The sequence below is a fragment of the Ornithodoros turicata genome, chromosome 1 (assembly GCF_037126465.1).
Source record: "Ornithodoros turicata isolate Travis chromosome 1, ASM3712646v1, whole genome shotgun sequence".
Lineage (NCBI taxonomy): Eukaryota > Metazoa > Arthropoda > Arachnida > Ixodida > Argasidae > Ornithodoros > Ornithodoros turicata.
Genome location: NC_088201.1, coordinates 160582915 through 160608793, shown reverse-complemented (window position 1 = coordinate 160608793; position 25879 = coordinate 160582915). Strand labels below are relative to the sequence as shown.

Genomic DNA, 25879 nt, shown 5'->3' with positions numbered 1-25879 from the left:
TATAACAATCCTATCACTCTCCATGCACAATTTTAACTAGTCACAATTTCACCATAGATTTGGCGCACTATGACCTTAGTTGTCCGTGCGCCATAAAAACCCGAATCATCATCTTCATCATCATCATCATCATCATCACCTATTATAATAGACATTTGTAGCCATATTGTCTGAAAGCCGAAGCACAATGAGACAACCGTGGTAATCCGAATGCGAGTCGAAAAATTCGACAGAAAAACCTCATCCAGCAAAACTTCAGTGTACACAATTTCCTGATACTGTGCGCGCCACAAATTCTTCACCAAGAAAATTATTAACAATGGGAATGAATCACATCTCGCAATTCAGGATAAGGCCCACCATGCATTCTCAGCATGCGAGTATTTCCTGTTATCTACCTTGAATGAAGCCCATCGCCAGCTTATCTTTGGAAGGAAGCGTGCCTAGCGGGTCGTGACGAGGAAAGCAATATCTCATTTTTAAGAAGCCGAGCTCGTATAATCTCCATTGCGCTTAACTCCGTGGTAAGTACTGCTTGCGACATACTTGTTTGATATCTCCAGCCCCCGTAAAAGCGGGTTACCGAACCAAGTTGCTGTGCTACCGTCGCCTTCGCCTCACTTCCGTTCCCCTGGTGGCGGCGGGGCTGCGCAGCGCAACCAGACGGGAGAGATGGCGATCCGATAACCGCGCGTCGTCTGCTAGTTCCAAATGCGTCGACGGGGCAGCGCTTTCCTCGGAATGCGGACTGCGAATGCATGGACCAATGAATGGTCAGTACACCACAGGAATAACACATGGGGAACAATCGAGAAAGTATTGATAAGCTTATCAACACTTTCTAATGTTCCTAAGGTGTTGTTCCGCCCTCTACGCTTCCCTGCCCAGGCGAATGAGCGCAGTGATTGAGAGTGGCGGGGCACCAACGCGTTACTGAGTCCCCGTATTCCACAGCGTTTCTTTTCCTCATTTCGTATAAATTTATTATTTCTTTTTTTTTTAATCCTAGCCAGCAACGAGGCTTGCTTGCTTCACATAACACCAGTAAATAAAATGAGGTAATCCCTCGCTTGTGCCAGTTTCACGGAGGAGCCGTGGTCCCTTGCATTACTGTGACACCTTTCACAAAAAGTCCTGACGACCCCAGGAACTGCTCAAATGTGGCCTAATCTTGGTGTACTTATGTTTCAAAAACAGTAAACAGGAAAGAAACAGGTTACAATTCCCATTCCACTCCGCATTCCGAGGAAAGCGCTGCCCCGTCGACGCATTTGGAGCTAGCAGACGACGCGCGGTTATCGGATCACCATCTCTCCCGTCTGGTGGCGCTGCGCAGCCCCGTCGCCACCAGGGGAACGGAAGTGAGGTGAAGGCGACGGTAGCACAGCAACTTGGTTCGGTAACCCGCTTTTACGGGGGCTGGAGATATCAAACAGGTATGTCGCAAGCAGTACGTCTTCTTGTGGTACAGTGCTGCACAAAAGTTTACGGCACCAGCTGGGGCGCATCCCTTCCTCAGAGTGACAGGCTAGAAGCGAATGTTACTGTACGGACTTACAAACAGGCGGCTGGGTTACTAAGTCCCCATACATACATATCTAAGTCCACTCCTGCGATCCCATTCGCTGCTAGCGTTTCACACTGAGGAAGAAATGCGCCAGAGCGTGTTCCGTACACCTTTGTCCGGCACTGTATATAGGTGGCGTGCATATGACGTTACACCATAGCTTTACCCGTGTTTTTTTCCTCTCTTTGGTGAACCGGCGCACCCTGCCTATACGCGTGCTTCTTTTCACTCTTTCCGGTGAACCGGCTTACGCAAATGCACCCCACCTATATCCTACCCCGTGAAGACATGCACATCGCCAATTTTGCAATTCGGGGGGGGGGGGTATGTTTAATAGCTATGCAAAGCGCTGTGAATCAAAGCGAAAGTGTGTCCGTTGCAAATAGGGGATCACTCTGGTTTACACTTCGCAAAATAAACTTCGAGAATAAACTCCTCGAAATAAATCACGAAAAAATCCACGGTGTAAAGATGAAGCCGTAAAAATCAACTTTTGCGATACAACCGCTTCAGATTCAAACTTTCAAAGTAAATCGTCTCTGATTGGTCGACAGGCACGACAGCCTAAGAGCAGCGAAGGCTTTTGGCTCCCGCGTCTCAAAATAGTTCCCCGCAGGGTGAGGATTTCTGCGGTGGGCTGGGAACGAGAGTACCGAGTCTGGACGAATCGTTTACTGTATTCTCCGCCGGCTATCAGGATTTTGTTGACACTGCAGTTAATGATTTGTTCTGCTGCTCGCCTGTGAAATTTGAGTATGTCGAACTCTGAATTCGTGCTGTGTCACCAAATGAGTTGCCGGTGTTGGGTCCAGCTATGGTGGACACCTGCTATATTATGAACATTGTCGCGAACATCGCCATTCTCCTGCAGCTGCCTTGGTTGTGAAGTCGTACACTGTAAAAAATAAAACACCTTTTTAAGTGTAACTGGGGTGTATTTGGGGTGTATCAATTGCTTTACTCCCTTATTACACCCTCAAGAAAAAGAATACACCCTGTTTTTGGTCTGAAATGGGTGTAATATGTGTATGTCCCGCTCTGCAGGGTGTAATTTCGAGAATTCGTGTGAAAAAGGTGTAGTGGCCATCAAATTTCTAATGCTTCGCTACGACAGGTCTGGCAACAGTGTGCTGTTTACTCTGTGTTCTCTAGCTATGGCGGTTGGAGTTAGTTGTGGTAGTTTTCGTGTTCTTTGGGGAGGTGGTTTGGTGAACTACAGGTCATTTGACCATCTAAGTATAGTGTGCACTGCAAGGATTATGGTTCCGGGTCTCGAACGGATGCAAGCAACAGATGCGCCGTGCCCATCGGATCGAGTAGCTTGTCCGAGCGTCTCGCTGCAGCGTGCTGTTTGGTAAGTGTTGTCGGTGTATCTTGTCTTGGTCTGCTTGTCTGGTTGATTGAAGTGCCTTTGAAGCGGGTATTTTGAGATTATGTTTGAACCTAATGTGGAATGCACGGATCAGATCACAGAACAGTGCGCATCGCGTTGTAACTGTCACATGTGGCCGTTAGGCAAAGTCAAGGGGTATACGTAACAAACGAAGTTGGTGCAATTTGTGCTAGCAAGTAAAGCAACTGACAAGAGTCAACAACTCAAGAGGCAAGAGGCAGCGGGCAATGCAACCTCAAGCTCACAACCCTTTGACTTCCGGTCAGATGTGCTGAGTCAATGGTTGTGCGCGTCTTCTGAACAAGGCCCTGGCAAGATTGTGTGTTGACGATGTCAGAACGGTGTAATTGGTAATACACTTGACCAGAAATCAGAGAGGTATGGGTTCGGGTCTCGCTACCGACACTTCGCTGACCCTTTACCGATTGCAGCTTTGTAGTGACATTGGTCTTTTAACTACCCTATGATTGTGTGCTTCTTAATTTCTACGTTATTTTAGTATAATCATCTGATTTTTAACTAGTCACAATATTACCATGGTTTTGGCGTATTATAGCTTGAGTTGCTTTTGCGCCAATAAAATTCAATCATCATCATTTATCGATTGCTTTATTTTCTATCTTGAGCTGCTTGCATGTTGACGAGGGCTGTGCTTGTGTATACTCTTAATTCTTCTCGAGCCTCAGCCATCTGCGTAACTATCATGTAATTTGTGGTTCGCCCTTAATTTGACTAAGGAATTTCACAGTTCATTTTTTCTTTCACTACAGAGGCAGGACTTCTCTTGGCTTTAGCGTAATACCTTCATCTTGGTCGACAAGTTGGTGGACACTTTTGTGTTTTGTATTGTGCGGTGACTGTGTAATTCTTATTGCAGTGCATGTAGCGTATTATAGGTAATCCAAATAAAGAATATGCCTGTTATTTTAACCGTTGTGTTTCTGCTGCCCTCGGCATAACACCCTTACCGAAGGGTGTTGTCTTGCCTGGGGCATACACCAAAAAGGGAGTCAGTTAGAGTATCGTCAAATTACACCCGAAAAGGAGTTTTATTTTTTAGAGTGTAGAGTTGTGACGATCGACGAGTGACGATCGACGAAAAAGCCTGATTCCGATACCGTGTGGATGTGTTGTGTTTGTCCGTCTGTATGTGTTTGTGTGTGTCCCAGCCTCAGAACCGTTGAATCGTGAAATCGGAACCTGCTTGTGGTTTTCCTTATGAGCCTACATTCTGATAAACTCAGGGAACAGGTACTGGACAGACTCTTGAAATGCATTTCTGCAAATAAGCTGCATATGAATGTGAAATAATTGTTTGTTTGTTTTTGCAAGAAAAAATTATTTTCTCTCGAATGAATAACTTGAGTCAGCAGAGGTGCCCTAATTTTTTGTAACCAGCATACGGTAGTCTCAAAGTGTAACGAAATAAGATTCTAATTTCAGGACCATCCACATTGACTCGCGCACCTTCCTAGACAACGATTTGCCATGCAAAAGTTGCAAATGATGTATCTAGACATAATACTTCAAGCACTTTGTTTTCACTGGTCTTTGCATACCCTGGAAACTAAGAATGCCATTTTCTTAAATACCGTGAAATTTTCTCACATAAATTTTTGCATCTTTTTTATTCACGTGGATATACAGTGCAAATTCTGGTTATCAAAAGTCGGAACTGAAGAAAACCAAGCGCAATAAGTAACTGAAATCAGAAGTGCGAGAAATGAATGGCACCCTCTGTTGTATTTGTTTGCCTTTCTTTCTCTCCTATGATCTTCACACTCAGAAATCCCGAAGTACGTTTATTAGCAGGTCACTCTTTATACCAAGCATCCACGCCAAGAAGAGGTCAAAAATTTGCGGTACCAGCTACTTCATTGTATGGTACCTCGCACCTATTTTTACAGCTTATAAATATTGTGCTGAAATATGAAATCGTTGTAAAACTTGCATCCTGCGCGACTTTACATTAAATGGGCTGCTTGCAGTTCTGCAGCGTTGTTTCTTCCTCACGTTCAAGTGAAAAGGCAAAAAGAACGTTCCGAGACTTACTCTCACACAATCATTATTTCGGGGCCATGTCCTCGCACTAAATGGTCACGAGCATACTTTTGAAAACTATAGCGGCACATAGGGAAACCGACGGTGCATTTGCACCAACCCTCTATTTCCAATACTTAAACGAGACCTAATTAGTACATCCACTTGGGTGTAGAACATGTTGTCATCCCTTATAACTGCAAAAATATGATTTCTCTAAGAATAAAAAAATCAGTCCATGGACACACTATATGCACCGCACCTACTAGAAATTAACCAGTGCTTGCTGAAAATATACTGGTATTTGTGTTTTATGTGATGTATGGCCCACATTTTGTTTTTGACCAGCTACACTGTAAAAGTTTTCACTCCCTTAAAGGTGTAAAAAAGGTGTATTGGATGCTATACACCCTAGTCTACACCCCCAAGATTTTCCTTACTGAGTTCAGAGGGTGTAAATGCCCTGAGTTCGTTCATCGCAATATTGAATACACCTTTCTCTCACACAGGGTGTAAATGAGGGGTGTAAGTACATGGCAATAATTGAGACAGGCTTGTGGTTGAGAAGCATAAGTATTGACATGGAGAGCGACTTTTCAATTCTTACAAAGCTGCGAAGTGTAGCAAACTACAAAAGCAAGTTCCGCGGGTTTACGGCATATGCACCGTCCGACAGTTTGTGGAGACACAGCAAATCACATGAAGTGAAATAAGCAGTGTTCAAAATGCAGGTTTCATCAGTTCTTAACACTCTGAAAACGTGGAAGTGCTCGTCATATTCAAGTGTGGGCACCACCCGAGCATTGAAAAATATGTTAGAGTTCACACCATAAATTCCCAAAATTTCAGCAAACACTGGAAGGTCATCATCACGTGTGTCTTTCACAATAATACATCCAACTCTGAATGTCTGGCTTTCGATCGTAGCGCTCTCCACTGACTGCAAAGTTTCAGTAACAATGCGATTGTTGATGAGATAGTCCCTGATGTGATGTGGAGCATCTTCAACTAAAATGTCCCTTGCACCATTGGTGGAGATGACATGTCCTGCATTACGGTGTGACCACACGTACATTTGATACAACTGATGGCGTTTTGCAAGTGATAGGGCAATGTTCTTGCAGTTGTGAATTTTTCGCGCAATGTCCTTAAAATATTGGTGCTTAGCTTCGTAACGCATGCACCACACGCCTACAAGGGGTCCGTACATCTCGAGATATCTCGGATAGTGAACAAGGTAGTGTAATTTACATGGAGCACGCACTTGCGGGAACAACCTTGCAAAATCCTGAAGAGCGAACGTAATACAGCGCTCGAGATATGAAACATAAGAAAGCGGTACGCGTCTGCTCATGATGATATCAGCAACATGGCGGAATGAAATATACAAATGCCACGCTTCATCTTCATGTGGTACGCAGTCACCAATGTAGAGCGCCAGGTGCCTGAAGAGGCAGTACTTCTGAGATGCACTTCCTTTCATCACTCCCCCAGTCGACAAAAATGTAGGCGAGACTGGTTCCGGCTTGTTCTTTACATCACACACATCATACTGAAAGTTTAGAAGACGTTCATTGAGCAGATCAAGACTGAAAAATCCATTGGAAATGAGGTATGCAATGATATGACGCAAAATGAATGGCAGGACGCCTTCGTGGAGATCATGCATTAAGTCTGGTGGGAGGTGGTGTGTTGGCTCAAATCCACTGGTATGTAACGGACTCGGAGACTTTACGCCGAAGAGAGACAACGTTGAAACACCACCCCTGAGCATGTCCAAGTGGTACTGATGCAGCATTGGTGTACGCAAGACAAAATCCTGCTCTCTGTGTTTGCTTCCTATCTCAGACTGCACCGCCATGCAAAATCTACAAATATGTCCATGGCTGAAACTAGCCTTGAACCCCCCTATTCGATGGCTTGAGAGGTTGTCACCTGAGAGACACAGGACGGTGCCAGTCACTTGTCATCCGTGAACTGATATCCCTTCTGTTTCCAAGTGGGCGATGTCTTGATGGAGGCGCTCAAGAATTTTGTCAAAGCCATGCTTTTCGATGTACTTGTCCTTACATACGAGTGCCAGATGAATATGATCGGTATGAGTTCTGAAAATTGGTGGCACGTTCAGCACAGTGTAGTAGATTGCCATCAATTTGTGCTTTAGTCTGTGTGGCCCAATGGGATTGCAGATCTCAAATTCATCTGTATAAAGATGAAGACACAATTTTTCGTAGTCACCACAGAAATATGTATGTTCTTTGAAGGCGGAACCGTCAAAAACGCAGCTCAGATAGTCAGTGCTGCTAGGGGTCTGCATTGTGATTGATGTGCCACACCACTCGAGATAGTGCTTCAGTGTGTCCAGTATGGGCACATACTGGTAACTTTCTCGTGCAGCACCCGGTTCGTCTAGGTACATGGTGACAGGGTGGACATAATCAAACGCGTCCTCCCAAAATGTTTCACGGCCGTTTCTAGTACACAGGTGAGCGACTTCCATGTTTATGTGTGACTCCACGTCACTGTGCGGGATGGCTGCAAGGTGTGGACCAACGCTATGCAGGAACACAAATATGTCACCGACAATTTCATTGATGGTGGATTCTGGAAGCCTTCTTGCTTCCTTCCATTTCAAAATCAAGGATGCAAGTCTCTTTCCGAGACCACCTTCCACAGCAGGCAGATCTGCAGCGGGTGTGCTTGCCGAAGTACTCGCAATTGCTTGTGGCTGCTCCTGGACTTGCTCAAAGACAGCACTTGCTACATCTTCACCGATATTGTCCGTACCCTCCAGGTGTGGATTAGCAGCAGGTGGTTGCTCATCAGAAGTAACATGTTGCGGTTGTTCGTTGATGTGCTTTGCAAGGATATGCTCTCGGAAACGAAAGAGCGACTTGTATGTTTTTGAGCAGCTCCCTAGGTCACAGATCCAGTTTCTCTCAAGGCCGTGCGATGAACTGAAGTGGCGTAGGAGGGACCTGACAGTGAAAGCCCTATGCTGACAGCGGGGGCACTGGAAGTACCTAATAGCAGGCATCTGTAAGAGTATGGTAAACATTAATTGTTACTTAATGCCATAATTACGCCCCACATTCCCAATCAAAGTACCATTTTGAAACGTACCGTACTCAAACTGTCTATGTTAGCGCAACCTTGACAAGAAAAGGAGGAAACCACGACGTTAGGGATAATCTGTAACGATGAAAGACGATACCATTCTCGGTACAAAGGCTAAACATTGTGTGGTACATGCACAATGTGCGAAAAATTTCAATGAAAGAGTGTAGGGTATGCGTACGTTGCAGTTCAGCTCAGTCACATTCGGCTTTTGGTGTGGTGTGCACAGGCGATGACACCTTGCGTTGACAACTTGACGCTGCACTACATTTGACGTGCTTCGATGATTCAGATGCTGCTAGCAACCTGTAATTGTGATGCGTGAAACTACACAATGTCCAAACCAACACAGTGTGGCACGTACACCAGTTGCACAAAATTTGCATAGAATCGTATAGGACTTGCGTACGCTGTAGTTTAGCTCAGTCATGTTCGGCTTTGTCCACGGTGAGGTGCGCACAGGTGACGACACCTTGCATAGAGACTTGAAACTGCACTACATGCGACGTGCCTCCATGATTGAGACGCTGCGGGCAACCTGTAATCGTGATACATGAAACTACTGAATGTCCAAAGCAACACGCTTTGGTACTGCAGCCGGGTGGAATTTGCAGAAAATCGTATAAAGCTTGCATACGCTGTAGTTCAGCTGAGTTCAGATTTGCCACGGTGAGGGGTACACAGGCGACGACACCTTGCACAGAGACTTGAAACTGCACTACATGCAACGTGCTTCCATGATTGAGACGCTGCGGGCAACCTGTAATCGTGACATGTGAAACTACTCAATGTCTAAAGCAAAACAGCGTGGTCCATACTGGAGCTGCGCAGAATTTGCATAAACTCGTATAGGGCATGCTTACGTTGCAGAGCTCCGTCATGTTAAGCTTTGTTGTCGACCGTCGGCGGTACACAGACGACTGTAAATTGTGCGGAGTCTTGAAACTGCATTACTACGTACATGCTTCTCGTTTCTATCACGACGTTGAGGGCAACCTGTAATAGTGATGGAAGAAGCCACTCATAATGTACGAGTGCTGTGCATAATGCGCAGATTTCGGATAAAATCATAAACACCATGCATACCTTGTACTTCAACCCAGACATGTGCGGCCTTGTTCACAGTCGGCAGTACGCAGGTGACAATGCCTGAATTGCGCTGCCTACGACGCACTCCTACTTTTCTTCTTCATCTACGGATTGACATTCGCAAGTTATTTTCCATTTTGCATGTAATCTACGCAGGGGATGCACATGGATGACACGACCACATCGCGCCAGGTGAAAAATGACCCGTAGTAAAGTTTCGGTTTCACACTTCAATGATACTTGGTGCTGGTGTCCTCACTCATACCTGGTGTTTTCTTTTCTCGGCTGCAATATTTCACGTTTCATAAATATTCGGGAGTAATGAGTAAAAATTCAGTATTCATGAATATCATGTAGTTTCGTCGCAGCTTTTTTGGAGCAGGCTTTAAGCGCCACCTGCTAAGAATCCTTATGAATCATACATGACAGTCCTCGCACAAGGTTGGCGCGGCTATGTTTGTGGCGGCGTTTGTGATTTGGGAAGTAAGTTAAACGCGAGTTTGAGGTAGAGATAAGTTGTGTCAATCAACTTTCGGGCTGTATTCCGGCTCCTTGACGAGTATGCTGCCAAATGGCATCACTGTCGTGCTTGGTGATCGTACCCAGTGTCGATATTACACGGAAGGTTACGCTAACAGAGCCGCGTCTCACCGCGTTGAAAGACGCCATACAGTCCTGCAGTTTGCTGTCACCGGTTGTCGACGTCAAAAAAGACAAGTTTCAGGTAATTCCTTTCTTCTACCAACGATTTATTGCATGCATAGGTGCACGATTCAATTGCTGTCGCCCTTTGTTGTGGACACGCAGAGGTGGTATTTCGTTGCTAGCGTTGCCCTGTCCATAACTGCTGCAAATAAAACAACTTCAGGTTGTCGAAGAGAAATCAGTTTATCCGAGAAAATGTTTCAAAATGCTTCAAATTGTGTTTGTCGTATTGTCCACGCAACAGGTTTTCGATGAAGTCTTTCAAAGAAGGGTTGATCTTGCGAACGACGACGTCATTGCCGACAAAACAGAAGTGTTCGTGTTGACAGCCGTAAGTTTTGGAAAGCCCTTTTCCTTCTTGACTGCTTTGATTTAGGTAGTTTGATTGCCAGATTGAGCTGCTGGTCAACTGAAAAAATGCCTAGCTTTGATTAATTTGATAGAGTGAATGATGAAGTATTGGCTTTCATTGGAGCTTACGCGCATGGTTGGGATCTAGTTTGTGAATTGGGTTGGCACAAGTGATTCTGTCCTTTCAGTGGTTTGACGGGACCAGGTGAATATTTTGAAAGCGTGAAGCGAAAGGAAAAAGAAGTGAATATTTGATCTCATTTATATGAGGCTCTCAGTCAGTGAATATCAGGCCATCAGTTGGGCCACTTTCACCAACACTTAAACAAGGAGTGAGAATTAGTGAAGTTATTTAAACGTCATATCTTCCATCACTTTTGATCAGAGATAACGCTAATCTGTATTCCCAAAATTATTCTAGGAGTTAAATCGGTGTTTTCTTCGTACAGCAGTTATGATTTTTTGCCATCACCCAGCACAAGGGAGGCTGCAGTGCTGTGCCCCGGAGCCAGCCACAATGCAATCATGGTACACACAAATAAGTTGTCCACTGCTTTACTGTGTGGTTGTGTGATGGGCCTTTTTCTAGTGAAGCACCTTATGTCTGGTGCCACACAGGCACATCTGGGGTTCCGGTGAAGTCATGGGCAGGCCCAAGGTTTGAAGCATGGTTTAGAACGCTTCGTATTTCCTTTATTGTTACCACTATCCAGCTTTTCATTCCCATGCTAGCTTAGGACGCTTTTGTTACTTTTTTTCTACTGGGTGCTCAAGGATAAACGCTTGTGCACCGACTGAGAGTAACACTTACTTATTATGACGGCATCTTCTCTGCTCGGCGGTGACCCTGTGTATTGTGCTGATTATCGCAGAATTAGTAACTGACTGAATGCATAACGCTCGACTAATAAGGAAATGTACTGGGGATAGTTCTGTGCAGAGGCTGTTTCACTCATTTCGCTTGCAAGGTTTGTGAGTTCCGACCAACTGAAATGCCAGCTCCATCCGAAAGGTGTTCACAAGACTCTAAATATGGTCACTGCGGAATGTGAAGGCGCCACCATAAGCAAGCAGTCCATGCCACTCTGCTGTGATGGTCACCGCACACGAGTCTATCGTGGCGGCTAGTAGAATAAATGCAAAATAAAAGAGAGAAAAAGAAACAGCGACTTCCGAGCTGCGGCCATCCTCCTGGGGTGAAGAAGAAGAAGAATGGAAAGGTGAGCTGACCCGCGATGGTAGCGTCCAAGGAAATATGATGGGCTCTAATCCTACTGATCCCATAAAGGTTTCACTTTGGGCCTGCCCACATCTATACCGCTGTGGCTGCATGGTGCCAGGTGTTCACTAGAACAAGGCTCATCACAAAATGACCTTCACACAGTGAAGCACTGCACAACTTAATCATCTGTAGCATGATGACGTTGGGACTGGCTGCAGGGCACTGCACCACGAACTCTCGCATGGTGTGTGAAGGGAAAAAATCATAACTGCTGTACCAACAAACTCCAATTTGTACAAAGTTCATGCATTTATCGAGAACATATAAATATATCAGGACATATTTTGCTGGGGGTTCTCAGATAAGGTGGTTGAAATTGACACTTGTTCACCTTTTGCTTGGCATCATTTAGGAATACATTTTTAGTCGCAGACTGGACACAGCAGCAAATTAGGTACTGTTTGAAAACTGCAATCCATTCAGTAGATAGGCCGCATTGTCTCAAAGTTAGTGCACTTTGAGACAATGGGCCAACGTTGCCAATCCATTTCTTAGTCATGGAAAGAGGTGGGTCCATAAAAGTGCTGTGAGAAATTCTTGCATAATGCAGAGAGTTATCAGAAAATGGACATCACTGTGCGCCCAGGAATTTCACCACAGGAGCTTGCGCAATCTCAGGCACCTTTTCCCTCTTCTTCCTACTTACGAACTGCTTAACACCGAGACTAGCGAGACCATACATTTTAGTTCACGTTTCAAGTTATAATTGTTTATCTGTTTGGTTTCCTTTTTGCGATTGTTTGGCAAGTTTGTGTGAGACAAATGCTTTACCCCCATACCATTGCATGGGTCGGACAGTCCTGTCATAGGAGGAATCTTGCTACAGATTTGATGACTGTACAGTTGAAGGCACACACGACGTACAGGGGCTGTCCACATCTATCCTCAATTGCTCTTTTTGTCATTTAATTAGGAACGTCCAGTGCCGTCACAGACAGAAGGCAGTCTTTGTGCATCCAGTGTTGCACAGAGGTAAGTGATACAAACTAAATTTCTGAAACTGAAAGAACACAGTTGTATCTGACTTGCATACATGCCTCCACCATACCTGTGCAGCTGTACAGACAACCACGCAAACAGTCGTGATGGGCGAGACTTTGATATGCCAGATTTCAGCAGCATACAGGAGCAAATTGAAGATGGAAAGCTTACGGGCAGCCTCCACAGAAAAATCGTCGAACGACTGTACCAGTCCATGATCAGATGCACGCTGTATGTGTTTATTGGAATTTTATGAAGAATGCAGAGTAACAGAGCTCTGAAGAAAATATTTGTGGTGTCATATTGGCCATTATTGCCACTCACTGTTATTCCAGCTACCCCTCTGCAAAGTTCTATGCTAAAGTGGCCAGCTCTCTTGTGGAAAAGTACCAGCATTTAACAGACCTGAAAGGCAGCGGCTACGTGAGTTTGTGAATATCTTATTCAACATGGCACATTTATTCACAGGTGTATTAGTGCAGCACTGTGACGCTGTCTGCCTTTCCAGGATTCCTGGATAATAAGTCTCCGCAATAAGTTCAAAAATGAACGACGCAAGATCTCAGACAACGAGAGTGTGACTGAATCAAGGTCAAAATTTGGTACCAAGCGCAAGATAGAAAAGGCCAGCGAATCAAGATTGGAGCGCAACAAAACTCCAAGGCTTCCTGTACGCAGTGTAAACACTCATTTCTGTTTGCTAAGTTTCTGGGCTTTTATCATAGGATGGTGGGCCATCGTCCCAAACAACAAATGCTGAGGAAGATGAGGCATGGCTTCGAAATGAATACAGGAAGCAGAAACCGGACTTTGCTGAAATAAGAGAGAGACAGAAATCAACATTCAGAGAAAGATCAAAGAGAATGAAATCAACGGTCATCTCTGTTTGTCAAAAGGAATTCCCATATGTGATGGATTTTAAGGCCGTAAGTGGCTCAGTTGTCACAAGCTGAGCAAATTTACCCAAGATTTTTTTCTTTCGTTCTAAAGTTCATGTTGGAGTTCGAGTTGCTAACCGACAAGGATGCAGTCCAAGGGGTACAAGCAGCAATGTACACAGTGATAGAGCTAGCGGGAAAAAAGGAAATGTACAGCAAACAAGAAATTCAGGCAGGCATTGCTGATTTGCCAAAGCTCACCGTTTGTGCAAGACGAAAGAGACGTAAGTGTAGAATTCATTTAACCTCTGACCTTATCCGCGAAACTGCTGTTCAGTGCTTAACAGTGCTGTATTCACCAGCCTATTGTGAGCAGCTAGAAAACTTGGTGCTGGGAAGGGTGGACTGGTAGTTACCACTAACAGCGAGACTTCTCGGTACACTGCCACGACTGGATAAACATGGACCGCTTGGAAGTTCACCCCTATAGCTGGTTATTACAGTGATGGGACCATAGGGCAGTGCGATCATGTTCGCAGCAGCCTTGTCAGTGCTTTGTGAGCGCACTCATGATCGTGCTCACCAGGCCTTCACAAGGCGTCCCAGTTATGATCGTGCCAACCTATGGACAGGACAGGTCCAACAAAGTTTTTCCTACTAAGGATTCCTGTTCCAGGCGGCCTCTGGCCACAGAGTTCTGTTATAGGAACAGCAAAGTGCGGTGTCAGCCCATGGTAGTTGACCTCATTTATGAGACATTTTTGCAATTTTGTCTCCCCAGACATGAGTGCTGTACTTGCCCTAAGGACCCTGTGTGAAGTTTTCAAAGAAAAGGAGGCAATGGACAGCATCTTCGTTCATCAGTCGGTAGGTGACCGATGTTGAGTTACCGGTGTTGTCTGGCTGGGGAGTAGAAGAGTCATGGTCCCTTATGGCTGCTGTCCCTCCCCACCCCATGGCCGCAACTGGGGCTTGCCCCACGGTGCTCCTCGCCTTGTATTTTCTCACTTTATCAAAATGCAGCACACACAAATGCTGCACTCCGTAGATGAAAAATTAAAGACAGCCAATTAATAGACCCTGAAGTTTTCGGGTTTTATTTTTTTCTAAATTTGGGGGTAAAAATCAGGTCAATAACTTGATGCTAAAAAGTCGTGCAAATTCGCGTGGAAAAATTACCATCTCACTGAATTTGTGGAGGAATCTGGCTTTATTGTACAGGGTGGTGACTTATACAACGTGACACCAATGGGCATCTCAGTAACTACTCAACTTATGCAAACCACTGCGCTATCCATATGCAGAGCACATAGGTGGGTTTAATCAGTATAAATTTCAGATTGATTCAACGGCGCAATAAAAAGTTACAGCACAAAATCTGTGAACCCAATGACAAGATCTCAACCGAAGACATTGCAGACGATAGGTAATGCGGCGGTCGTCTTGGACTGTTGACGCCAGTTGAAAACTCGCCCCACATATGGTGCAAGTTTCCTTAGCGTGGCAGTCAAGGTATCGCGACACTTCGCCATCTCGGGAGTGAGTTTCCAGCAGTCGCAGACGACCGCTGCGTTACCTGTCGTCTGCAACACCTTCGTTTTGATCTTGCCATTGGGTTTGTAAATCTTTTGCTGTAACTTTTTATTGCGGCGTTGAACCAATCTGTAATTTATATCTGTTAAACCCACCTATGTGCTCTACATATGCATACAGCAGTGGTTCGCATAAGTTGAGTAGTAACTGAGCACAAGATGCCGATTGGTGTCACATTTTATAAGTCTTTCTTTGGGCGTTGATGAGGTTGTGTGTTGTGTTGTCCTCTGTGTTTCTTAGCCTCACCTTCTACTATGTTTACATTTTACTTGTTTATTCACCCACTTTCGGTGGCACGCCCCGTATATAGAATGACAGTTGTTTGTAGGCTCAACTGTTTTGGTCAGATTTTCAGTGCATGCCCTGTATATAGTATGATGGTTGTTTGTAGGCTCAACTGTTTTGGCCAGATTTTCAGTGCATGTGGTTTACATATAACATGTAGAAGAAAACTGGAAATGGACATGTGCCTGCCACCAGTTCAGATTGCTGTTTGCCTCTTAGTAAATGTCATATTTTGTTCCTGCAGCGTGAGTCCCGCCCAGGCACTCCTCACATCAGCTACAGTGGAACCTCCCTGGAAGATGCTGAGATACTGAAGCTTGTGGTGGACAGCACACCCCTGTTCCACGTTGTAGAAGCAATGGACGGACTGGCAGCAGTGCTTGCTGCTTATTGGGTGTTTGATGCAGTCTACTGCGCAGAACACATTCGGGTCATGACTTTTTTTGAGCGCATGGTAGGCTTGCAGGTAACGCCACTGCAACCCCCTGTCTCGTCATTTATTAAGAAGCACAAGAGATCGCTGCCATAGCCTTGTTTACGCATGTTAGCGATGAGCCAGCTTACACACATTGCTGGTGTTCCCCAGCAGATGGTTGCCACTGTAACACCTTGACTAAGCAAACAGTGCTTCTTATTGTGGTTGTGTAACAAAGCTGCTGGGAGCTTTCTTATGCAAGGTACTCAGGCCAGTTAGCTTGCACATCTTGCTTTATGTTGGCTGCACTTGTTCCTGTACATGTTTCCTGTTATTTGCATATTCATTTTTATCTGGTGGAAACTTATAAGTCTTGACATCGACTGATACCACATCCTCAGTAATTATTCAACTTGTGTGAACCACTGCGCTACCCATATGCAGAGCATATATGTCTCTTTAGGCCACAAAAATTTTAGGTAAGTGTAGCGGTCTTCTTTGACCGTGGACACCAGTTGAAAGCTCACTCCGCGGATTCCCCATGGGGGCAGTCCAGGTGCTCGACCCTGTGCCATCTAGGCAGAGTTTCCAGCTGGCATTGACGGTCACAGAGTGCCGCTGCACTGCCATGTCGTCTACAGTGCATTCAGTTGAGATCTTATTGTTGGGTCCACATGTTTTATTAGCTTTTGGTAACTCTTAGTATCTTTTATTGCAACATTGAATCTAGCTGAAATTTTCATCGGTTAAAATGGACACATATGCTCTACATATGAGCATAGTGCAGTGGTTCACACAAGTTAAGCAATTCCTGAGCATGCGACACCAATTGGTGTCAAGATTTACCAGTCACCATCCTGTGCAACCCGTACCTCTGACAGGGCAGGCCACAAACGCGTGTGACATTTAGTATAAATATGTGACTTGTTCTTCAGTCTAAAAAGTTCCATTTTTCGCTTTCCCTTTTTGCTATCATTTAGACACCACTGTGTGCCAGGTGGATGTTATTCTAGTCATAAGCATAGTCATCCTTGTCTGTGCCCACATTAGATTGTCATGTAACAGTAAGTGCACAGCAATAAATGGAGAAAGGGGCCTCCCCATTTTGAAGTATATCTGGCCTTGCTGCTTTTCTGCCTTATTTTTTATTTTACACTTTGTGCCATCTCCTGGGTATTAATTGTCCCATATTTCATGTATAATTCCGGAAGAAAGGTTATAATAGCCGTATATGATCATTACTCAGTATATTGTGATCCCCAACCTTTTTTGCAGAACAGTGCACATTTCAGGGTTTCTTGATGCACAGCACTGATGCAGAGGTTGGGTGGAAAACCTCCACCACATTTGTTTCAGCTGCTGTGCACCAAGTAACATTGAAATTTGCCTGTTTTTAAAGATAAGGCTGGTAAGCATGATGTGCAGAGGCATGGTCATATGTTTACGGCTGTTATAATCTTTTTTTCCAGAATTATGCATGAAATATGGGACTGTTTGCATGTTACACCCTTTAACTCATTTACACCATATTAGGCTTAAAGGAGTTGATGTCACACCCTAAAAGGTGCGCGCCCTGCACATTTTTTTTACGCCCTATAAGGTGTGAAAAAGTTTACAGTGTATGCCAGTGTGAGAGCTCCTACGCAAGAATAGCTAATTCCTCCTCTTTGTCCTCCATGCGGTCAGATATATGTTACGCTACAAGGAAGCTTGCTGGTACCACAGTACCAAACAGGTGAATTAACATGAACACAATCACATAGCAGGGTGAATAACAACCACCATTATTGACTTAGTTTGCTTGGTCGATGGCAACTGAAGGTGGCATATTTCTTTCCTCAGATTTTTTTTATTGGTTTGTTCCAGCTAAAAACAGGAGCCATACACTGAACAGCAGGGCGTAATAATACTGGATAAAACCCTCCATAAGCATCACTTTGCCTCTTTGGCTTTGGCAAGCATGGCTTTGGCTCCACAAGCATGACTTTGACATAATTGCTTTGTGCCGTGATAAAGGGTACTATGACTGTGTTCGCAGTTCCATTTAAAAAGTTGGCACCTATAGGGTTAGATTGCAGCCCCCTATTGCGTGCAGATATTCTGATGCCTGCAGAGCTGTAAGCTGTTCTTCCTGGTGAAAAAAAGCTTGAAGACTGCATACGTTGTGGCTCACTGCCAAAGAGATATGGTTGGAGAAGAAATTACTGGACATAAAGCACAGTGAGGCATGCTCCACCCAGGCCACAAGGAGGTATGATTACTTTGAGCCACCTTCTGTTAATGCAGCAAAAACACACATTTCCACTGAAAGAAAGACTGTGGGCTTTTTTTTCTGTTGTGGTTGAAGGGCACACGAGATCATAATAAATTGTTTCCAAAAGCTGTTACGTCGCATTGTGACATGATCTGAGCCAATATCGTCAGCTGATGCTACAAGATCTACAGAAAACAAGTACCAGCAGATTCTGAACATGCTATAGGAGAGGGTATGCCCTCGAAATGATGGGATTTGTTCACTTTCCAGATGACTTCAGGTATGTGAAAACAATCATAAATGTTGACAAAGCTGTTATGAAGCAGCGACTGCAACTAATCTGTAGAACTGGGCAGAGCAGTTGAATGCAAAATTTGTTCAAAGTGTGCTATAGCGTCATACAGATGGGATATGAATAGGGTTTGTGGTTTTCGGCATTTATTTTCCACCCAATTCGGGGGGGTGTTTATCGGCATTTATATGGGGGACTATCAATCGGATTTTTTCGGCATCTATATTCCGCCCAAAAAATAAATGCCCGAATACGGGCATCTATTTATTTCGCATGAATGAAAGCCTATTTTGCGCACGAAGTAACAACGAACCGAAAACAAGTGAATCAATTCATGGTTTCATTAACAATGTCTTTTATTGCATGTGCCAAACCAGCAAACAAGGAGACTACCTCTTGTTGTAATAGATGCAAGCGTAGATCATCATACTCGCATCTGTCATAGCGGCTCGCTCCTTGCATTTAATAACACGCAGTTTCGAGAAAGCGCGCTCAACATTAGCGCTAGAAACAGGAATAGCCAGTATGCTTAAGGCGCACTGCGATAACAAAGGCCATGTGGTGGAACGGGCCGTCCAAAACGGAATAGGAGATATATCCACCTGAGGGGCAGGGCATACAGCATATTCGAAAAACTCGCGCTTTATATCATCCATACGAGATTCATCTCGTGGAACAAATAAGAATAAGTCATCATACAGTGAAGTGCCTCGAAGTGCCTTGAAGTGCCTCACGAACGGAAACAAGGGTCACTGCAAGTCGTAACTGGAAGGGAGTAGATAGAGGAATACAAAGAACACAAAAATGAACTAGAAGGCTAGGGCAGGGGATGAGCGATCGGCTTTTGAAACCGTTTGGGAGCTCCGTACACTCGTGATCTCTTTTTAACCGGACAACAACAGACCACAAAGGTTCTGAATAGTAAATTCACTAAAGTTGAGGGGGGACACTAAGTACGTGTGCTGCCAAAAGGTGGTCACGGACCGCACAACAGAGCTGAGGTCAGGGCACAGCCCGAAGATAATACCACGCTCGAGAATAGTCGGCAACGGGAGATTCCAAGGGGATTTCCCTTTGCGGTTCCAGGAATGGCAGCTGTCAAGATACGAGAAATTCGGATTTTTTCGGAATATTCCGAATCTGAAAAAAAAAAATCATTCGGGGGGTGTTTTCCGGCATTTTTCGGAAAATGCCGAAAACCACGAACCCTAGATATGAATGAGCTGACAAAACATTTTTTCTAGCGTAAGAACAAATACACCTGTACGTTCTCAAAATGGAAAAGCAGCGTGTCGATTTTCGCAGGAGACAGCCACAAAGGCATTTTTTTGCTTATTGTAGCACATTATGGTGACACATTTTTTCTTTAAAAAAACTGTAGATTTCAATATGTTACAGGAGAGGAATAGTTATACAAATACCCTGTTGAAAAAGCCTGGTTTGAAATTATGCCAGAACTGGTATGACTATACCTGTTTCTGTTTTTGCTGATAAATATCAACACCAGAAATGCCAGTTTCTGGTTTGCACCGCACCAGGACAACAGACATGCTGACATGACCATATGTCAGCAGTGCCTGCATCCTGGTTTGACAACTTGTCAGAAACACCAGTCATGCTAGAAACTGATGTAGCTGTATCAGCATTGCCATGACCATATACCAGCGGCGCATGCACCTGGTTCGGCAACTTGTTAGGAACATCAGTCATACCAGAAACTAGTCTATGCAGTTCGCACCAGTGCTGGTATTGGAAAATGTCAGTACATGTGAGAGATAACCAGCCTCCTCTTTCGTTAAAGTATTGTCGCTATCCATGTTAGTGAATTTTAGCTACTGTCTCAGCAAACTTAATTATGCAAGCACAGTTCGGGCGGTTGCAGATACTTAATGCAAAGTAATTTTTTGTAGCAACATGTCCTATAGGTATATATAAAGTAAAATGTAAACATTTCCCTCGCATTTGACACAGCACACATGTATAGCCCACCCGAGCCCAGATAATATAGGGACCGGCCCACACTCGTCAAGTACAATAAAGTTTAATCTAAAATCGTTTCTGTGCCTTTCATTTGCGCAAGTTCTGTATTGTAACATTTAACCTTGCCTTCTGTGATCACAAACAAACAAAAAGAAAAACGATAAAGGGTCTGCAACACAGTGAGTGCACTTTTTTTTGTTCCATTGATCTCTCGCCCTCAGGTTTCACTGTTGCACTGTCGACAATCATAACTAACTAATAGCTTAGCCTTGGCCAATCTCAAGTTGCAATTTTGCTTCAAACACAACATTCAGTGGTTCTTATGAAAACATCACCACCTCTCGAATCATCCTGGAACGGCCACAATCTCAAGAGGTAGTACAATTCCACAGTCGTCGTATTTCGTCAGGCTAGCCATTGCGCGGACATGTTGGCTCCATGCCCATTTCAACTTTCAGCACAGGCTAGCCCGCGCGTCCTTGCGCGTTCCCCATGCCACCCAGCCAGTGCTGTCTGTCGTGTCTGTCGCGCATGCGCGGTTTTATTCCGTTCGCTTCGGCTGCTGTAACGGACGTTTCTCGTCGCCGCATGTAGTTCGCGTAATTTCGAGCGTTCAACTAAGTCTGCAGTGTTTTAGAGGCTTTGTGTTGTTGTTCCCACATGATGCTGTCGTTCTTGCAACCCGTCTGATATTGCAAGTGTCCGTAAGTGGAAGCGTTTCTTCTAACCGCGAGAAGACCACTCAGTCTCGCTTGAAATGTCAGAGTGGAGACGCGGCTCTGGATGTCAGGCCAAATCGCTCTTCGCCTTCAGGATTCTTGCCATTTCAGGTGTGAAATTAATATAACTGTGAAGTAATCTGTTCGACTGCGCGATGCATTCTCATTGTTCGTTTTACTCTATTTATAGGCGATCTGCACAACGACAGCAACATAGAACGCCAGGCGAAACCGTTAGCGACTCTATACTTTGTGCAGAGGGTATGTCATATGTCTCTACACTACTCTACAGTAGTAGGTACTGGACTCTCACAGTGCACAACGCCCAACTGGCATGAACACGATTTAATTAGCAATTAGAGCTAATTGGGACCCCCCCCCCCATCAATCAGCACCCTCCAGGGAGCCACCACACTAATTGGGGAAAGTCTAACTCGTGTCCAGACCAGCTGAGCGTTGTGCACTATGAGAGTCCATAAAAAAGAAAAAAATAGGCAGAAAATAAAATAAAAAGATAGAAATAAAGTGGAGAGAAACAATTTATTCGAAAATCAACGATGCCGAGGCGAAGAAGCCGCTCCGCAACACCCGAGTGACCAGCACCCGCTATGTTGATAGTTGGCACCCAGCAGTTGCAGAGATCGACGACAGGTGGCCACTTAGTTGCAAGGCATCACACCAGATGGCGCCACCATCATAGCTCTAGACGAGAAAGACAGACAACACTAGCGCCAGGTAAAAAATGGCAACACTGCTAAACAAGTCTAGGCATGCGAGAGAAAAGGTCTAACCGCTACTGCTAAAACAAAAAACAGTACACATCGGGGAAAAGGCTTACGGGGGCGATTGCTTAGGCCTAACCACAGCGTCACAACACTATGCAGCTAACACCAGGCGGGAACCACTGGGCACACATCGCTAAACATGCGTCAACACGAACAAAAGGCTTGGTCACCGCAAAACAAGTCTAAACATGCGAGAAAAGGCTTAACACGAGCGCGGTCAAATCACTCATTGGTCACCGCTAAACACGGCAAACATACGAGAAAAGGAGCGCGTCAAATCACTCACCTTTTCCCCCGCGGCAACTTCCAGGCAGAAACTGAGCGAGCGCGGGGAACACACGTCTGCTCTGTACGACAGCCAGCCAGAAACTGAGCGAGCGCGGGGAGCGCACGTCTGCTTTCCACGGCAGCCAGAGAGAAACTGACTGAGGCGACGCCAAGGGGATGAAACTCGCGAGTTCCTTTGCGGACTAAAGTGAGGCGCTGCGAGTCTTTCGCGTCATGAAACGTCAAAATTTTTACGTGGAAGCGCGAGTTCTCTACCGAGAGCATCCCATTGGCTCCTGCGGCCGCTCCCCTGGTATGCGTGCGCTCATTGGTCGGTTTAAAATTATAACCTTTCCGTGGCGCGGGAAAGCGGGCTCCGCCGTGTCTGGGGTGCCGGAGCAGTTCGCCGTAAAGTTTCGAAATATGGTGCAGCAGGGACGCACGCAAAGCATCTTTGCCGGTACCGCTTTGGATGGCTTTTAGTGCCCGTCGATACCGACTCTGCAAAACTCGAATCCTCTTGGATACTTCTGCAAGTAAATTCAGTGATAGATAAGTGGAAGGCGCAGGTCTGCTTCGCTTGTTTGGCGCGACAACGATTCAAGGAGGATCAATACTGTGTTTTTCCACTCGATGGCAGGTAAGTCAGTTCCTATTCCATTCTGCCGCTTAGCGTAGCATAGCATAGCATAGCACCGCACTTGTGGCATATACTCAGCATTTCGGCCGGTAGAATTTTTAGTTTTCACATTTTCTGATCCCAGTTCTGGTCTTTCTTGCTCAGGTATCAACTAGGTACTGCTCAACTCATATCTGCTTCAGAAAAGCATCGGCATGGACGCAATAGAATGGATATGCCACTCTGAGTGGTTGGAACACCATCTTTTGGCTTAGCAGCTGCACAGGTTCCTTTGTGACGGGTCAGCCTTGACATGTGACACTATAGAAGCAGCAAAGGGATATGGACATGTTTCCTGTCATGCTGGATTTGTGAATGTGTGTGCCTGTGCAGTGAATTTACTGATCTACTGTGAAGTCTTCCACTTGAGACATCAGCTAACAGTGAATGTGAAGTTGCTTCGGCATATTACTCGAACTTCAGAAACAACGTTCATGTCAAGTTCGTGTTTGGCGCAGATACAGAAGACTGCATATGTGTGATTTGGAAATACCAATCCCGAAAAATAAAGCACCTTGTGCAACAGAAAGAGCCAACGCTTCCGCGTTTTATTTATTTCACTGGATGCGAACGAAAATCCAGAACCGCCAAAGCGGGGAGAGAACAGAGGGGAAAGGGAAAGAGAACCCCTCGGCAGCGTCGCTTTACGTCACGCGTCACCCATGGAGACAAAATAAAACAAAGCAAAAAACTACTCTACCGAGGCCCAACGATTGGCCCGACGTCTGAGGTCACGTGAGTTTTTCCCGACAATAGAAATATACTACACGTTCATTCCCCTGGCGACGCGCAGCGGCAGCTATGGATGCGCGCGCGCCCTCTGCTCCACCCGTCCGCGCATGCGCTGCTAGCTCCCTCTGCGCCGCCCGCGGGTGTTTTCGGTTTCGGCTCTCCGCTGCGCGCGCGCGCGCTCCTAGCGGCGACAGGTGGCTTTTGAGTTTCGGTGTCACTCTCCGTTCTTTGCGCGCGCGCGTTTATCTGTATAAAGGCAGCGCGCACCGCGCTCGCGTCATCATTCTGACCGATACGTGGAAAACGCCATGTGTGGTTTATTCTCCTGCGTTTCTCGTCGTCGTCGCAAGGAAAAGACAAAAAACGAAGAACTTCGCGAATTTCTTCGCAGCATCGTGGAGGAAGCCTTTCAAGTCCACCGCCTGGAATGGTTGCAAGCGCGTCAAGAAATGTGTCAGGACAAGATGAAGACGCTCGACCGCATCTTAGCGGCGGACAGACTGGCGAAAAAGAAGTCCAACTTTAGCCTGGATAATCTGTATTGGGAACGCAGTTCCGATGTAGAGGACGACGACGATGACGACGACGACGTGTAAATAAAAGCGTTGCATTTCTCTTCGAGTCTCAGTCTCTTCTTTCCCTTCGTGAAACGTGTACGCACGCAACATGTCTTCCCCCGAACCTTTTTGTTTCCGTCATCCTTTTCGCTGTATCTTAAGCGGCCCCTCCATGTGCGGCAAATCTACGTTCGTTGCTAAAGTGCTGAGGAACCTGAACGACGTGGTGGACAAGCCTCCGTCACAAATATTCTACGTGCAGAAATATGCTTCGCCGAGCATGCAGGACGAATTCGGGGACTCCGTAAAATTTACCAAGGAGCTACCGCGAGAGTGGGACACGTCGCGCGCTACGCTGATCATCGTCGATGATCACATGACCGACGCCGGTTCCTTGAAGGAGGTGACCGATCTTTTCATTCGGGGTTCTCACCACGCCAACGCGTCGATCTTCTTACTCGTTCAAAACATCTTTTTCGACAGTAGCCATTTTAGAACAATATCCTACAACGCCAGTTACATCGTCCTGTGGCGCACCGTGCGCAGCGTGCACCATATGGAACATTTCGGCCAACAGCTATTTGGCAGAAAAAGATTGGAGTATTTTCTGGACGCATATAAACAAGCGATGTCGTCGCCCCACGCATATTTACTCGTGGATCTTCACAACTATACGCACGAGGATCACAGATTGCGTAGCAATATCTTTCCGGGAGAACGTCAATATATCTACGCTCCGAAATGAATCTCCGCCCTCACCTCACTTTACTCAAAGTACTCTCCACTCTACCCCCTCCACGCCGTCGCGACGTCTTGAGACGTTCGTCGTCGTCCGACATGAAACACCTCTCCGAAATTTGCCTCAATGTATTGAACGGAAAGGTGGCTCTAGCTCCAGATACGTTTGCGCGTTTGAAGAAGCACAAACGCTTTTTACGACGGCTCGCCTACAAAAAGATTCACAAGAATCCGCAACGTTTGAAGCGCTATCTGTCTCAGCAGCGAGGACAGGGCGTTCTTTCGTCGGTGGTTCCTCTCCTGCTTTCCGCCGTGTTGAACCTTTTCGCCAATGGCCAAGAGAATTGAAGTGACCACCTCCTCCATCGGAAACATTCTTTCCTCGAAGGAGAGTGACGACGTCAAAGTGAAACTCATACTGCAAGCACTGTATCGCATACTCAAGCAGTACGGATTTGACCCCTACGACAATAAAAACAAGGCGTCCGACGCTACGAATGACTTTGACTATTCGCTCCTCTCTCCAGAGGTGGACGAAGAGGAAGCGGAAAGGGTCGTCTCGGAATTAAAGAAGGTTCTTTCCTGGGATCGCGAGGGTTGTGTCTCCGTGTCGGGCAAGCCCATCAGACACTCCTCCGTTTACGAACTCGTCAATTATTTGTTGCAACTTAAGACGGGAAAGAAACCTTCCTGGTTCCCCAAAGTCTCGAAACCATTGCGTCTGATTTCTCTACCCAAACCTCGCGAGCCTCAACAGCAGCAGCAGCAGCAGGCCTCCATTGCGTGGACGACTTATGGAGGGATATGAGAAACCAGAGGGTGGTTTGGGGTGTGTGGAACGCTATAGAAAAGCGCATCACTTGAGCAAAAAGAAGGCTCTCGCCATTCTCAGAAAGCTGGATGCCTACACGCTCCACCATCCGGTCAGAAGAAAGTTTAATAGGAGACGCATCATCGCGCTCAAGATCAACGATGTGTGGCAAATGGATCTCGCCGATTTTTCAAAATACAAGAGATTCAACGGTGGCTACCGCTACATTCTCGTGGCAATCGATTCCCTCTCCCGCTTTCTGCGCACCCTCCCGCTAAAGACGAAGCGCCCCGCCGAAATGAAAAGGGCCATGATAAGACTTTTTCGGGGAGGTAACGTACCTACACGCATCTTTTGCGACAGAGGCGG

The 25879-nt window shown here is 45.7% G+C and overlaps 2 protein-coding genes across 4 annotated transcripts; one reads left to right on the top strand and one right to left on the bottom strand.

Annotated features, from left to right (window-relative positions):
* Positions 1-5897: 5897 nt before the first annotated feature.
* Positions 5898-9044, bottom strand: LOC135372066 (uncharacterized). Of its 3 annotated transcripts, none has more exons than XM_064605789.1 (5): positions 8981-9044; positions 8527-8655; positions 8299-8423; positions 8124-8192; positions 5898-8037 (listed from the first exon to the last, which is right to left on the bottom strand). In XM_064605789.1, exon 5 carries the CDS (start codon positions 8035-8037, stop codon positions 6967-6969), a length of 1071 nt encoding a protein of 356 aa, XP_064461859.1. In that variant the 5' UTR covers positions 8124-8192; positions 8299-8423; positions 8527-8655; positions 8981-9044; the 3' UTR covers positions 5898-6966. The 3 variants fall into 3 exon arrangements, with proteins under 3 accessions (XP_064461859.1, XP_064461861.1, XP_064461864.1); XM_064605791.1 differs by lacking the exon at positions 8981-9044 and adding an exon at positions 8755-8806; XM_064605794.1 differs by lacking the exon at positions 8981-9044 and having other exon boundaries at positions 8482-8552.
* A 733-nt stretch (positions 9045-9777) lies between these two features.
* Positions 9778-16561, top strand: LOC135388377 (sterile alpha motif domain-containing protein 3-like). The gene is made up of 10 exons (XM_064617913.1): positions 9778-9930; positions 10156-10242; positions 12458-12516; positions 12601-12756; positions 12861-12948; positions 13034-13195; positions 13251-13451; positions 13516-13687; positions 14185-14270; positions 15526-16561. The coding sequence occupies exons 1-10, from the start codon at positions 9778-9780 to the stop codon at positions 15808-15810; spliced, it is 1449 nt and encodes a 482-aa protein (XP_064473983.1). The 3' UTR covers positions 15811-16561.
* The last annotated feature ends 9318 nt before the right edge of the window (positions 16562-25879 follow it).